The sequence below is a fragment of the Gasterosteus aculeatus genome, chromosome Y (assembly GCF_964276395.1).
Source record: "Gasterosteus aculeatus chromosome Y, fGasAcu3.hap1.1, whole genome shotgun sequence".
NCBI classification, from domain to species: Eukaryota; Metazoa; Chordata; class Actinopteri; order Perciformes; family Gasterosteidae; genus Gasterosteus; species Gasterosteus aculeatus.
The window spans coordinates 3,512,354-3,528,612 of NC_135709.1; the positions used below are offsets into that span (position 1 = coordinate 3,512,354).

Here is a 16,259-nt window from a genome sequence, read left to right on the forward strand (position 1 = left end):
CTGCTCGAGACACGATAAGGTGAAATTTCTCTCTTAGTTGTTTTCAGTTTTTATGTCCTGAGAAATGTTATTGATGTATAATATACATAGCTCAACTTATAATCAACAAACACACTCAAACTCAAAGTTATCATTACTATTATTATTTTTAAATAAAAGTATTCCTAAGCAAACATTCTGTGATCCTCATATGTTCATAGTTTTTTTTAGTCATTACCACATTAGGTCATTTGTGCCACAATAACCATCCACTAATAATTCCATCTCAAGTAAGAAATATTTTGTCTATTATGTCGTCCTCCTTCTTACGGTCATCCTAATAAAGTTGCACAACTCTCATTAAATCTCAGCCTATTAATGTATCACGTAGAAGGGACACTAATGCAGCTGAAGCATAAAACAGTTTTAAATCCGACACTTGGAGGATGTAGACGGATTCACTTTTAGAAAAAGGTAACTGGAGCACTTACAGGCAAGATTACAGATTGCAAAATAAGGATTTGACATTTTAAAGCGCCACATCTCCTTTTCAATACAAATATTAAATATATAATATTCCTTTAGATGTATTTGTATTACATGTATTTGTCTCTATTCTGAATGAAAGAAAGGTGTGTGTCACGTCCCTACACGTCAGGAATTGTGTGTGTGTATGTAATTATCAACAGGTTGCCCTGTGATTGTGAATGGTTTGTTTGACGGTCATTAGATGATTTCAGTGCATGCGATGATTTATACAACATGATTCTCAACATGCAACTCTGTTGTGAAACGAAAAATATAAACAATCTTGTGTTATATCAAGAGCACTAAAGTGATTCAATCTCAACAGGGAAATCCGCATAGATGCGATGTTTGTGACGCATGCGCAGTATCACACAGAAGGCAACCAATCACGCTCGAGCAACAGCACAGTGTACTTTGCATCTAGTTCATATATGAACACCGTGCTGTCTAAATTGAGGCATTCTCAGTTTACAGAGAAGTTTCCAATCATGCCTGAGGTTGTGAAAGCGCCCAAGAAGGGCTCCAAGAAAGCCGTCTCCAAGGCCGTCAGCAAGAGCGGCAAGAAGAAGAGGAAGACCAGGAAGGAGAGCTACGCCATCTACGTGTACAAGGTGATGAAGCAGGTCCACCCCGACACCGGCATCTCCTCCAAGGCCATGGGCATCATGAACTCGTTCGTGAGCGACATCTTTGAGCGCATCGCCGGTGAGGCCTCTCGCCTGGCTCACTACAACAAGCGCTCCACCATCACCTCCAGGGAGATCCAGACCGCTGTGCGCCTGCTGCTGCCCGGCGAGCTGGCCAAGCACGCTGTGTCTGAGGGAACCAAGGCCGTGACCAAGTACACCAGCTCCAAGTGAGCCTGATGTAGACCGCCAACACAAAGGCTCTTTTAAGAGCCACCCACTTCTTCTAAAGACCATTTCCTGATGATTGTGTTTCAAAACTGTCTTATATCTCTATGTATCTTATTGATTTACATAGGAATACATGTTTTCTATGTATTTACCTTTATTCAGCGTTATGGCGTAATTCTGACTTCCACCAACATCTGCGGTTTAATTTAAACTTAACAAAAGCGGAAACATTTGGCTTTTCAGTTTGAAGCATTGCCCAGTGAGCACTGGACTTTATTTTAACGTTGAAATATGGTTAAAATAAGGTTGAAACGAGGTCTGAACGTCAAGACCTCATTTCAACAGCTTTTCAACTCTTCAATTCTCTATTGGATGAAAAATCAACTGGCCAGAAAACGTCAATTTGTTGATAAATGTGTCATGTTGTAACGTAAGGTTGAAAGAGACTACGTTAGATTTTCATTATATAATGAACTGGTCGGCGAAATTTGGTCTACACGAAGACTTGTATTTAACCTATTTAATATTTCACTTAAAACGTCATAAATATTAAACTACGGACTCAGTGTTCGACGCCTGCAGAGCTTCGACCGGGTGCAGCACGAGGCAAAGTTACGGCAGCAGAGCGACATGAACGGGCTGATAGAACCACGACTACCGGCTCCAATGCTCTAAGTACGTGAGTGTTTGAAGCACACCTGGAACTATAACCAGTTGTTTTACATGTGCTGCCCACTCGATACGGGAAAGACTGTCCTTTTTGTTAAGCTAGTTGGCGTTAGCGCAGGTAGTTTGCTAGTTAGCATGCTAGCGTGCAGCATGATGACCTGGACCAAAAGTAAACATCCCAGAATATTTTTCGTGTGTTTGGTGTTGGTAATGTGTTAGGTTGCAACTATACCTATACATTTTATTGTCTTTCCCATTTCATATTGAAAATGCGTTTTTTAAGCAATGGGGGCTAAATACAGATTGCAAGGGAGCTGAATTCAACAAGTTGTGGTCTGTAAACGAGGGCCAAAACATTGTAAGTTACTGTGTGCTTATAGCACAATACTGTGTGATATACCTGGAAATGTTACTCCAAAAATGCCATAAGTTGCAGATGAATTGTTATCTTGTTTAGAATCTAATAAGTAAACAGTCTATAAATTAGGGTTCTAACACACCTGCTGCTGCTCATAAACCCAAAAGATCAACTTTGCCCTTTCCTTGAAGTCTTTGTGCTTTGTGCTCACAGGTTTCTGTGGGTGGTGGTTGCATCTGATGGAGGTTACATCTGATGACGGTTGTGCCTGCAGTGGTCCTGCCTTACCCCTGGCTTACTACTCTCAATATTAGAATAATTTCTGTCGTAGGAATTGGATTCACTGTACATCTTTAAGTTGTTCATACTCTGCACACCTACTTTTCTGCTGTTTTCCCCTCAGGTTTCTCCCGGGTGAAGGTTTTTTACATTTTGGGGGTTTTGGGACAGGATGTTGCATGTTTACAGATTGCAAAGCTGAACAAAAATAAAATGATTTGAATTGAATAAACATGTTGACTAGAGGAATCTGAAATTGAGGGGTGTTCTGTGCATGTGAATGAGGGAGATGCAACTGATTTCAGGTATACTATCCCAAAACAAGTAACTCACAGCCAAGTCTTGTTACAGAATCTGAAAATGAAGTTCCAATGATTCAGAAAATGGGCTACAAACACTGAATTCTAAACTAACCTGTCCATGTTTTTTCTGCACTTTCAATGCCTTAGTTTATTTCCCTGAAATATATTTTATTTTTGTGTTATATTTATAATAAATACAAATTAATAAAACAATGTGTTGTCCTTGTTAAGGGCTGTTAACATGACAACTGTGACTAAGTATGTAACTTGTAAGATTCCAGCAGGCAATTTATCCGTTGAAATGACGTCTATGGCCAGACGTTGAAAAGAAGTTGCAAATTGGTACAAAAGTGAAAGTTGTTTCAACGTCTATTCATAGACTCAACACTGTCAATAAAAAACACAACAGCAAACACATGTATTAGCAAGGACTTGTTATTTTTCTATTACATGAAATAAGAGCATGAGGAACATGAGTTTGTATGGCGTACACTCTGTAGCAACAGCACAGTGGATTTTGCATCTAGTCGATATTTACATGTCACCACGGTATTTGATCAAAAATGAGTTTTAGGCATTTGGAATTAGGTGGTAATTGCTTATAAAAGCTTGTGGTTGGTTTCAGAACCACGACTAGCACTTTCAGTTCTCTTTGAGTGGCGTCTAATACGTTTTCCTTAAGTATAAATTACATAGGGGGAGTGGGTGGCTCTTAAATGAGCCTTTCCACCATTTTGGAGCTAGGAAGAGCAAGAGTGGTGATCTTGTTGAGTGTTTTGGCCTCAGTCAGCGTGGTTACATGGATTCGAATAACTGGCTTAGTCGGACTGAAATCGACTTATACCATCATGTAAAAACACTGAGTGAGGGAGGGACAAGTAGTTTGGCAGATGCAGAGCGGAGGTTGGGATGTAGGGTTTGACCATGTACTGGATGTAGACTGGAACTGATCCATTCACAGCACGGTTTTGAAGTGGATGCGGGCAGCCACCGGTAGCCAGTAAAGAGAGCGGAGAAGTGGAGTAGTGTGGTAGAATTTCGGAGGGTTAAAGACCAGTCGAGCTGCTGCATTCTGGATTCTGGAGCTGCAGAGGTTGAATGGCGGTGGCAGGGAGACCTGCCAGGAGAAGTTGCAGTAGTCCAGGCGTGAGGTGACAAGAGCCTGAATCAGTACCTGCGCTGCCTTCTGGGTGAGAAGAGGACATATTCTCCTGATGTTGATGTTGATCCTGAGTGTATCTACAGGATCGTGTTGTAATATTGGGAGTCAGAAAGAGTTGGCTGTCTGTATATAGAAACTATAATTTTACACAGCATTAAGTTACTTACTTATATACAATATGGGACATAGAGCAGCAAGTCTTGAACCCCCAACCTTGCCGTTCGCGGCACACCCTCTACCCCTGTGCCACGTCAACCCAGTTTATGGTTGAACCATGTCTTTCTGCAATCTGCAAAGTTTTATTTTGAGAAATGAAAGGTATTAAAAATGTGACCATATCAATACATTGTTGGTCTGCGCATTATTCAAACAGAACTATGCATTGGAATCTGCATTAATATGTCCCATTTTCATCATTACAGTAATCAGCTCCTCAAAGAAAGTGCGTGGCCCTTAAAAGGACCGTTTGTGTGTTGGTAACAGAAGTCGGGGTTTATCCTCCGAAGCCGTACAGGGTGCGTCCCTGTCTCTTCAGGGCATAGACCACATCCATGGCGGTCACAGTCTTCCTCTTGGCGTGCTCGGTGTAGGTGACGGCATCGCGGATGACGTTCTCCAGGAAGACCTTCAACACACCGCGGGTCTCCTCATAGATCAGACCGGAGATGCGCTTCACTCCGCCGCGGCGAGCCAGACGGCGGATAGCGGGCTTGGTGATTCCCTGGATGTTATCACGGAGGACTTTACGGTGACGCTTGGCGCCTCCTTTGCCGAGTCCCTTTCCTCCCTTTCCTCTTCCGCTCATGTTGTCAGATAAGTTTGAAACAAGATGGGCAAGTAGGCTTAGTTCACAGATTTTTAAACCCAGTCGGAGGACGTGATAGGAGACAGAGGCGGGGCTTGATCTTATTGCCATAGCGCCCTCTGCTGAACTAGACCATTAATAATCAACCTTCGTCACCTCTGTCATTGTGCTTCAGATACCTAAACATTGTCTCCGTTTATCTTGTTATAGATCATGAAGTGGGACATCTTTGACATAGTATGGTTTTGCTTCATTTTTTGGTCTCGGCTTCCTTGACTGTCAAGGATGCAATCTGAGGGAGGATGAGACAACCATCTGATGGATATACTGTGTTACACAGTAGTGAAAATGGGGGTGGAGGCTCAGGATAGTTAAACTGTGTCTTCCGCCATCTAGCTGCAAGCAAAACCAAAGCAGACATTCTGTAGGGGCCATTATGTGTTGTTGTTGGCAAAGTATATTTTGTTTGTTAGACTGTATTTATATTGACACTTTGGACACTAGGTGGTGGTGATTAGGTGCACATGGGTGTACATAAGGGACGTAGGTGACAGGAAGCGAGGGAGAGGTAGGGGAGCACCAGACAGTTCTCACCAGACCACGAAGACAGACCACCATCAATAGGAGCACGTTCAACCGGTATGTTCATCTGTTTATACAATTGCCTGCAATAAATTACAAACCTCAACCACAATCATCGCTGGAAAATCTTTTGTGTGTCTGCATCGAAACATCACTCCCACCTGTGCCTGATGGCAAAGAACAACAACGAGACAGCCAAAGGGGCAGCAAACCTAAGATTGCAATTAGCCAATTTGGTAGAGGGCCGCACAAAGGGAATAAATAATTTTTACGTTTTTCATTTCACTGCTTTTTCATCTTAACACATTTTAAGGCGCTTGTCTAACGGAAATGAGCAAAAAATCCAACAGCGGGGAGAGTTTACTTTAAATGTAACGTTAAATTATAGAATTCACTTGAATATCTACCGATAGAAATGTTATAATATAAAATATGACATGACATCGTAGTTTAACCGATGTCGTGTTTTTTCAAATTCACATAAGACTTTAGAATAAACTGCTCTTAGTGATAACGCTAAGTCCCCTCATACAGCCCCTGAGCCAGACTCTCACCTGAATCCCCCCTGAGTCCATGTACTGTTTTTATAGACATCAATGTACCAACACACAATTATAACAAAGACAAAACGAGCAGCTCACGTTCCCTGGAGCCGCTGCGCCATTAACGGCAGCTCCTCAAAAGTCACTTTAATGACTCAACTTTCACACTTTAGAGGCTGACAAACATCCAACTGAGGCTGAGACGGTTTTATATGTAGTTTATACTTTATATTATGTAATATAACTATTATTATGTTATGGATCAAAGTGAGCTCAAGTAGTTGAAGCTGAAATATCATTTTCTAAGGTAGAACGTTACAGAATAAATACACAAGGAAACTTAACTCGCTTTGCTCCTTTTGTTTTGTTGTGTGATTATAAACTTTACATTTAGTTGTGTTATGGACCAGGAGGAAGCAGCATCAAGCTGAAGGAGAACGATGTGTGTGGTGACATTCAGCTGCTGTAACTTATTCCGAAATATCTTAAGGTTAAAATAGCTTGTATCCTGTTCAATAGAAAAATAAGAAGTCCTTGCATACAACTTAATACATGTGTTGGTCAATTGGTTTTTTGTCACGGTGTGGTTCACTTCCTGTTGTATTTTGTAGTTTTCTGCCACTCGTGTCCCCGGGTAACTTCACTTCCTGCCTTGTCCCGTCATCCCCTGTGATTGTCTAATAGTTTCCACCTGTGTCCAATCACCTGCACCTCCCTTGTGTATTTAAGCCGTGTGTCTCTTGTGTCACTTGTCGTGTCATTGTCTTTCGTCACACATGTTGCCTGCTGTTTTTCCTCCCGGTTCCTGTGTTTTTGACCTTTGACTATTAAAGTCCTTTTGTTCCTGCAAGTCTGCATTTTGAGTCCTGCCTTCCACCCCCACTCGCATCCCCTGACAGTTTTTAGTAACATTGATGGAATCTCCTCTGCCTTAATATTGTTTATATTCCTTTTAGCTGAAAGTAATTTTATATAAAAAGTATTATACATTACCATTACATTAACCGGAAAATGTTTGGAAAATTATCTCAGCGTGAAATATATCATACTCCGGAGAAGCGTATCTTCCTAAATTAAATTAAATACGAAGAAAATGACCTTACTTATCGGTACTTCATACATTTTTCGGCTTTTAGGGCGTTTGTTTTTAAGCCCAGCAGGTTGCTTGGCAACGGGCAGGAAGTCCCCCGCAGGCCAGACCGCCCCACTTCAGAGACCGCTCGGTTCAGCCTACGCGGTTGCTGCCCAGGTCTGCGAAGGCTGCTGAAGGATGCAGCCCAGCGACTTTGAGACACAGCGACAGTCTAACATGAATACGGTGCGTAAGGCAAACATGGTTAGGGACCCAAAGGTCGCATTTTCACCATAAAAAAAGCTACAACCCCCTGCAGGAATCGAGTTAAGGTATAAATTAAACCGGTATAGGTAAAAGTAACAAACAACTAAACAATGCTTTTTTTCTTTGAGTATTATATTCTGATTGAAAGAGATAATACCCCCCCCCCCCCCCCCCCCCCCTCTATAAAAGTATTTTACTAATGGCAACCAGATGAAACAAGTATCTGTTTCTGTCTCAGTAGTATGTTCAGATGTATACTCTGGGATTTTTCCGGTTTTCTCTTATTTAATAACGCATTCTGTTATTTAAACGTTTTCAGCAAACGCCTTTGTAAACCAGTTAATCATATTTTTCACTTTGCAGCATTGTGCACCACAACATGTTTGCCTTTGCTGTCAGAGCTGCAAATATTTCAAATCCCTTCAATATTTTCTCTGTCTATTATATTGTGTGGGAGTTAGACCACACCCAAAGTGCATGAATGGCCTGTTTCCCTGCTGGCTAATACACCACCTTCAGAGGGAGTTAACTGCGCAGACAAGATCGTTGCGTAACCACATGAAACAACAGCAGCCCGCAGTGTCGCGTCCTGTGCGCGGTGGTTTCGTTCATGACGGGAGTTTAATAGTGATTCCGATCCACGCTTTAAAAAGCAGCGATATGAAGGTAAGACTTGTTCTTATTTTCAGGTTCACAAGAAAACACTTGGGAGGATGAAGACTAAGTGGTTGGTTCGGTACCAACTTCTTCACTCGGGTCGCCTGCATGTTCTGCAGGACGCGTCACTCATCGGCCCGAGCAGCCGCTGCGCTTCGGCTCCTTTTCATCATATTGAACCCAACGTAAATAAAATAAATACAATCACGTCATTTGGGGTGAGTGACGTATGACGCTGGTGTTATTCTGTGAATTCCACAACAAGTAAAGTATTCAAAGTAATCTCAACGCAGGAAAAAACGAGAAAAGATGTCGAACGCTATTATAAATGATTGAATGTTTTTTATTCATTTTGAGTTTCGGACTGCATGTTAAAAGATTAGCTATAGAAATAATTAATACAACAAAAATAAAATGAGTAGTTTTTGAGAACCTGTAGAAGTGTAAAATGTTTGGGATATTGGTCATTAATTATAAAGATAAATATCGTTGACGCTCTTCGTATGTTCAAATGTATGGAACAATCTGACGAATAATTGAAGAGGTTTAAGAATCTATATTTCTTTCTGCAATGTAGTCAAGTAGAAGGTGGTAAAAGAAAATGCCTCTGATTTTTAACTACAGTATCTGAAAAAAAAAAACATTTCTCTACATCGTATTGTGTAACTGGTTTGCTGTATTCACCTCTATTAACAAGCCATGACAATAATTGTGTCAAACTATGGAAAACGTTTAGCACTATATAAACTGATATTTTGGTGGACAATTGCCTGTCAAAGTGTAACCTGTTTCTGTTTGATTTTCCCACTCACCCACAGGTGAGCAAAATATAACTACAGGAGTCAGCATTCAGAACCGAGAAACACTCGCAGAAAGCCAGTAAACTCTTCAGTTCAGTCCCTTCCACCATGTTTGCGTCAATAATCCTGCTGTTAATCTGCGTCGTCTTCATCGTCGTTCAACTCAAATCCCGAAGGCCCAAGAACTTTCCACCAGGACCCCCAGTCTGGCCGATACTGGGGAACATTTTGGACCTGAGCCTGGAGAACCCCCTGAAGGACTTTGAGAGGGTAAGACAGCTGAAACGGACGATGTGGCTCTTCCAATACATTCTCTTGTAATTGTATGAATGTAATCACTATCACAAAATGTGTTGAGAACATTTCAACACTTAAACGTTTGGCAAAATGTGAAAAATAAAAACGTGACAAGTCTTTAAGTCTCGAGTCATTAAGCTTCTATTTTACTCGCAATAGGTGATTACGGACGTTTTCCCTGTACAGAGTTGACAGTCTGTGTTCTTAACTACTGGACTATGGCCAACCAGTAGCTGAGGTCACGCATACTTATTAGGTGTTGTCTAACTTGCACACAAAGTAGTACTTGCAAGGCCCAAGGTCAGGTGCTTGATGTAATGTGCTGTTAGTTGTTTTAATTTTTCTCCTAATGTTTTCATTATGTGATGATTCTCATGAATTACATTATTTCATCTTAATTTGTTGATGAGTTTGTTTAATATATTTTCAACGCTGCTAACCTAATTTCCCAGGTTAGAGGATAAAGATCTAACTATATCAGAAAACATGTTGTTTTGATTATATTGAATTGTTGGAATGTAAATAAGCATCTAAAGTTAAATTATTTAAAACACTACAATGTCATCTTCTTTTCTCCCAGTTGAAGAAGACCTATGGAAATGTCTATAGTTTATTTCTCGGTCCCAAACCAGTAGTAGTCATGAATGGGATGAAGACCATAAAGGAGGCTTTGGTGACCAAGGGTGTCGATTTCGCTGGAAGACCCCAAGACCTGTTTGTCAATGACAGCACCCAGAGAAAAGGTAGGACATACATGATGTTTCAATGAGCAGCTAATGAATGTATCGTCCATCATAGCTTATTTAAAAAGAGCAACACAACATTCCAATGTTCACTTATCTTTGTCCATATAGAGATGGGACAGTCAGTGTGAGTATATATGTAGTGGCCATTTGTCCTACAAATCTTTAAAACAAATGGTCACTGGCTGCACCTACTGCTTTGTTTTTGTCAGGCAGCAATAAAGTGGATTGTCAAGGCAAACGATTCCTTTTGTTCACATTTATTTGCAGAGTCCGGCGAACACATACAATAAAACTTGGCTACCTTCCTATGCAGTGCTCTGGCTCGCTATCTCGCTGGTAAAAAAAAATATTAGTCACCCAGGTGCATGCTGGTCCTACCTGGCTATGCCCTTAAGTAACCTGCGGGTGCCCACAGTATTACCTAATTACTGCTCCACTTAACCCAACTAACTATATTTTAGAATAAATAACTGGATTATAGCTCCCACAATATATGTTATTAAAACAAACGGTAAATGGACTGTACGGCGCGTTTCTAGTCTTCCGACAACTCAAAGCGCTTTAACACTACATGACATCATTCACCCATTCCGACTACAACTACACACTGTAGTCTCAGCTACAGGAGCAATGTTGGGTTAAGTGTCTTGCCAAAGACACATCGACATGCGGGGTTAGCAGAGCCTGGGATCGAACCACCAACCCTCTGATTGGAGGACGACCGTGCTCCCCACTCACCCACTGTTGACAAGGGTCAATGTGCAGTTTTTTTATTGCAATTATCACAAAGTACGTTGAAATGTGTGACCTATTCAACAGCATGATAGGAAATATTGAGAAGCTAGAAGCAGGCACCTGAGCTATACAGTAAATGAAGGTCACACGGAGACTATAATCATCTTTGTTGAATGATCTGGCTCATGTGGGGGCGGCAATTCAGCAATATGACTAGGACGTAAACCCCAAAGTGCCTTTTAAAGGTGATAAATCCCACACTTACCGTTAACTAGTGAAGGGAGGCTTAAACCGGGGTTATAGGATTAAGTTTTTGTTTAATACAGAGCAGCTGCATTTGGTTTGAACGCACCTCTCTAATCAAAAGGAGAGAAAAAAAGAGTCTTATGTAACTGATGTATGTTTTACAATTCAGTTAACCAGGGAAAAAGAGGCAGGGCTGGAGAGGACTTATCGCCTTTCTTCATCAAACCTTGACCTCCATTCATCAGTCATCAAACTTGTATGCACTTGTCCTGCAGTTGCCCACTCACATGTTAGGCGACATTCTATATTATTCCAACAACCAAGTCTTTTTTGAAAGCCATGTTGTTCCTCTTTTTGTTTACTTAAAGTCAAACTCCATTCAATTCTGTTGGCTGTAAAAGCCCTTTCATTGCACAACATTACACAATTAGTCCAAATGCAAACGAGATGGTGACACGCAAAGTCATTCTAGTACTTATGTAAGAAAGTAAACAACATGGTCTTCTGCATTGAAGGAACCATCTTCTCATTAACATATTGAGGAGAGGAAAAGATAAATCATGCTAGAAAGTTAACAAGCTCTGGAAAAACTCTGCTATAATCAAAGTAAACCGTGATATCTTGAGACATTTCTATGCATGCTTTTGTGCCACTCTGCCTTTTATAGGAGTGATTCTGGCAGATTACGGTTCTAGTTGGAAGGAGCAACGTCGCTTTGCTCTGATGAACTTGAGGAACTTTGGAATGGGGAAGGACAGCATGGAGGAGAGGATTCATGGAGAGATACAATATACTGTGGACACGCTGGAGAAGAGCATTGGTATGTCATCTGTCCTCCCATGGATGGCAGCGTTCACTTTAATCAGGGACACTGACATCAAATTAATATTTTATTAATATTTGATAATGTTACAATGTGGAGCTCGATGAAATTGCACTTTCTTGTTTCTTGAAATGCACTTTCTTGTTTCTTGAAATGCACTTATTGTAAGATTCTTTGGATAAAAGCATCAGCTAAATGACATGTGATGTAATTTTGCCTAATGTGAAAGATTGATTAGTTTTGCTTGTAATTGGTAAGTTAATTTTGTTGCACAATACTGTGTTGTACTTAAGTGGACATTTTGTCTTCTCCAGGCAAATCCTTCAGTCCTCAAAACATGTTTCACAATGCGGCCTCCAACATCATCTGCCAGGTTCTATTTGGAAAACGCTTTGAGTATCAGGATGAGACCATGAAAACACTTGTTCAATGCTTCACCGAGAATGCCAAGATAGCCAATGGGCCATGGGCTATGGTGAGTCACAGGCATGCTTCTGTCTTCAAATGTCGCTTAGAAATATCAGATACATCTGACTTTAGTTAAGCTTGCGGCTCAGTGGGGCCGTACTTCATTGATCGGTGGTGATTAGAGCCAACTTTAGCAGGCTAAGATGGTTGTTAGCAGGTATAATGTTTACCACATACTCAGCCTTTTTGTTTTGTTTGTCCGTTGGCCCAAATCAAAAAGCTACAATTGGAGCTAATGGTAGTGTTGCTTGCAAAAATGACAATTGTCTAACCGCGAGAGTTAAGCCTAGTTTATGCATGCGCGTTTTCAAGAGCCCCTTGCTTGCCTTTTTTACCCCTCCTTGCGTGAGTCGACACATTTTTCTAGACTGGCATCAAAAGCTACGCAAGCCTCCTGCAGCCCGCAAGGCTGTGATTAGTCTGCTAACTACATCGTTTCCGGAGTCTCAGTTTCATAGCCTAATACTGCCATTATTAAAACGAAGATTTTTCACGAGAGAATGAATCAGATTGAAGAGCTTTTGTCGGAAATATCCGCAAGAAAAAAAAAAGAAATCCGCAAATATGACCACTTCTACAACCCGTCATTGGCGGATTATGGCGGACCCGTCGCTGGCCTCCAATTCATGGATGGAGATCTCCGCAAACGTTGGTTTGCCAGTCGAGGGGTGCACAAAGACGTAACTTCAGTCCAGAATTTCCCAAAGCCACACTAAAGTAACTGACGGTCCGAATAAACTGTGCACTTGCATCGTAAGCATGGATTGATGTGTATCCTTGCAAACCTACTCGCCTTGACTCACAGAAGAGTTGTTTTCCAGCAAAGCACAGAATCTTAGCCCATATGTGATAATAAAATAATTTGTTCAGACTGATTCATGCCAAGATGCAGAATATACGTTTTTGATATTGAATAATCTAAAATTGCGTGTTCTTTTCATTTACACAGCTTTATGACTCCTTTCCTTTGATCAGAAGCCTGCCACTGCCCTTCAGACAGGCCTTTAAGAACGTTGAGGTAGGTTAATCTCTCTCTCTCTCTCTCTCTCTCTCTCTCTCTCTGCATGCATTTTGTCAATTGAAAGTAGATTATAAATTATGAATGTTGACGTGAATGTTTTTCAGACATGTCAGAAGATTGCAAAAACTTTGATGAATGAGCACAAGCAGACCAGAGTGCCTGGAGAGCCGCGCGACTTTGTTGACTGCTACTTGGATCGGCTGGATAAGGTGAATCATTGAACACAGAAAAGATGGGTACATTTTTGAATAATGCAAACTTGTTGTTTTTTGGCAAAAGTTTAGGATTGGGAGGGGGGGGGGGGTGCAGGGGGTTGGGTGAACTGGCCAGCCAGCGTTTCTGAGATAGGACTGAGACAAGGAGAAAAGGCGATGTCATGATTTTGCAGCAAAACATTTTAGATGTGACGTGTCGAGTCTTGGTCAATCAGCATTAAAATGTCTTCAGCGTCTTCATTTCTCTCCAATTTTTTGACGCAACCCCTTATGACGGTATGATTATGAACAACTTAATATTGCCCTTAAAGTTTGAAGTTTCACATTTGCATTGTCATTCTCCTCTCTCTAGCCGGGTGATGATCGGTCGTCCTTTTCAGAAGCGCAGTTGACTATGTACATTCTGGATCTTCACTTTGCTGGGACTGACACTACTTCCAACACTCTCCTTACTGGTTTCCTCTACTTAATGAACTACCCACAAGTACAAGGTATGCAAATATTCTACAAAGGAATGCTCATAATTGTTTGTATCGTAGATTCTTTTATACAGAAATACTTTTTGTAAAAGTCCTGAATTGAAAAGGTATTTTTTTTGGAACACGTATCAATTGTCTCATTAAATTAATGTCTCTTTCTTAAAAAGGGACAGCACAGCCTTGGGGAACTGTTTACCGGTTAAGTGTCTTACCCAAGCACACTGTGGCATGCTGGTTGATGATGCCAGGGAGGGAACTATTGTGCTTCCGAATTGATGTAAATCGACCCTACCTCTTAGCCCTAACCTATCAGTGACAAGATGCAACTTGTAGCTACAAATATGCAGAAAGCTCTCACTCCAGTTCTGCATGATTAGTGTAGTGTTTGTAATAGCAATAGATCAAGTATGTCCCTGCAGTAAAGGCTTTCAGTTTTTCCCCCTCAACAAATTTCACCTTTGAGAAAATAAGATCCACCCTCACGAGTGTACCACGGGTCATTGTTAGAGGCCTTTGGCAAATTCCAGAAAGACAGCCTCTTCAACAGAAGGCAGTTTGAAGTAGGAAAAATATTGCAAATTAGTTTCATCATCCTTCATGTTTCTGTCAGAGCGTTGTCAGCAGGAGATAGACATGGTGCTGGAGGGAAAGGATCAGGCCAGTTCTGAGGACAGAAACAACATGCCTTATGTGCAGGTAAATCTCACACTTTTCACATAGCCAATAAATCTTGGATTCAATATGTTCACCCGTGGGTACATCCTTGGGGTAAATTCAATTCACATTTCACATACATACCAATCCTCGTGCCAGTTCCCATTTTGCTGCTTTTTTTGTGTGGCTGATCTTTTGAGAGCCGGTGTTTAAGTATGGGAACATGATATTTAAATTTTTCTTTATCCAGGCCGTAATCCATGAAATCCAGAGAGTAGCCAACACTGTTCCACTCAGCGTCTTCCACTGTACAACTAAAGACACAGAGCTCAATGGATATTCCATCCCCAAGGTAAGAAGCAACTGGTCCTGTCTTTTCTGTCACTATTGTGTAAAACAATGTAGGCGTCTCTGCTGGGAATGTACATCTCTGCAAATTATTCATTCCTCTTTTGATTCATGTCTTGTCCACAGGGTACTCTGATCATCCCTAATCTCACCTCAGTGCTGAATGAGGAGGGCCAATGGAAATTCCCAAATGAATTCAACCCTGAAAACTTCCTCAATGACCAGGGAGAGTTTGTGAAACCAGAGGCCTTCATGCCTTTCTCTGCAGGTATGTATGTTTCAATTCTCGTCAAATCAATTATCTTCATGTAGACCAAAATCACAAGTAACGAAATGGCCTGAGGTGGCTTCAGAATCTGTATAATATGCAACACCGGTTGTCATGTAGAACGTGTCATTGCAGTCTTGGCCTAGGCAAGCCTGAACCAGCCCCAATTATAAGCTTTATTGAAGGTCTTTAACCTACTCTAAAAAGTGGGGAAAGTTTTAGTGAAGTGAAAGCTTTATCCACTCTGTTCTGGGAGCCCAGTGTTTTAGTGGGGCGTTGAGGGTAGAGAGTAGTGGGGGTAGGAGAGCATAAGAAACAAACAACACTGTGAGGGTAAATGCATGACTATGAGCTCTTTTTTATATTGTATTCTGTATGTCTCAGGCCCTCGTATGTGTCTCGGAGAGGGTCTGGCCCGTATGGAACTCTTCCTGTTTACGGTGACGCTGCTGAGGAAGTTTAAGTTCATCTGGCCTGAGGATGCAGGAGAGCCAGACTTCACTCCAGTCTATGGGGTCACTCTGACTCCCAAACCTTATCGCATGAAGGTCCAACTCCGGGTATCGCAGAAAATCCCAAATTTATAGATTGTTTTAACCAACCAGCAAACAACACGATCTGATCTGCACTTACTTGTCACCTACATACATCAGCTTTAACAATTAATAAAACATATACTTGTTTCAAAAGCATCGCTGGTGAATGCTACATTTTACTCTTACGCGTATATAAATATGTATAACACTAGCTTTATAGTGGTGCTTTTAGTTTAAGAATAAATACGAAAGTGGGATATTAATGAATCATTTGGTCTAGCGTGTCTGTTTTTTGTTATACTACACACCATAATTTTGCTGTGGAACAGGTGAAAACTACTACGTGGCATGTGTAGCAATGGTCTTTTAAAATTAGTATTTTGAGTTTAAATTGCTCATGACTTTAGTCAATTCACCAATAATGTACATGGTCGAATGGTTTATATTAGCAATAGAAAATATGTTATTGTTTGATCAAAAAGTGGGTGCACCAATCTCAGAGGGGTTGAACGGCACAGAGAAATAACTAACAAATGACTTACAAACATGTTCAGTTTAAGAATC

At 41.1% G+C, this 16,259-nt stretch overlaps 1 protein-coding gene across 2 annotated transcripts; it reads left to right on the plus strand.

Moving 5' to 3' along the window:
• The first annotated feature begins 7,897 nt into the window (after window positions 1-7,897).
• LOC120812592 (cytochrome P450 2F2) lies at window positions 7,898-15,962 on the plus strand. Of its 2 annotated transcripts, XM_078097338.1 has the most exons (13): window positions 7,945-8,068; window positions 8,179-8,277; window positions 8,878-9,129; window positions 9,737-9,899; window positions 11,551-11,703; window positions 12,021-12,181; window positions 13,124-13,192; window positions 13,300-13,404; window positions 13,763-13,901; window positions 14,500-14,585; window positions 14,794-14,895; window positions 15,018-15,159; window positions 15,544-15,962. In XM_078097338.1, exons 3-13 carry the CDS (start codon window positions 8,968-8,970, stop codon window positions 15,744-15,746), a joined length of 1,485 nt encoding a protein of 494 aa, XP_077953464.1. In that variant the 5' UTR covers window positions 7,945-8,068; window positions 8,179-8,277; window positions 8,878-8,967; the 3' UTR covers window positions 15,747-15,962. The 2 variants fall into 2 exon arrangements, with proteins under 2 accessions (XP_040024652.2, XP_077953464.1); XM_040168718.2 differs by lacking the exon at window positions 8,179-8,277 and having other exon boundaries at window positions 7,898-8,068.
• Window positions 15,963-16,259: the final 297 nt, after the last annotated feature.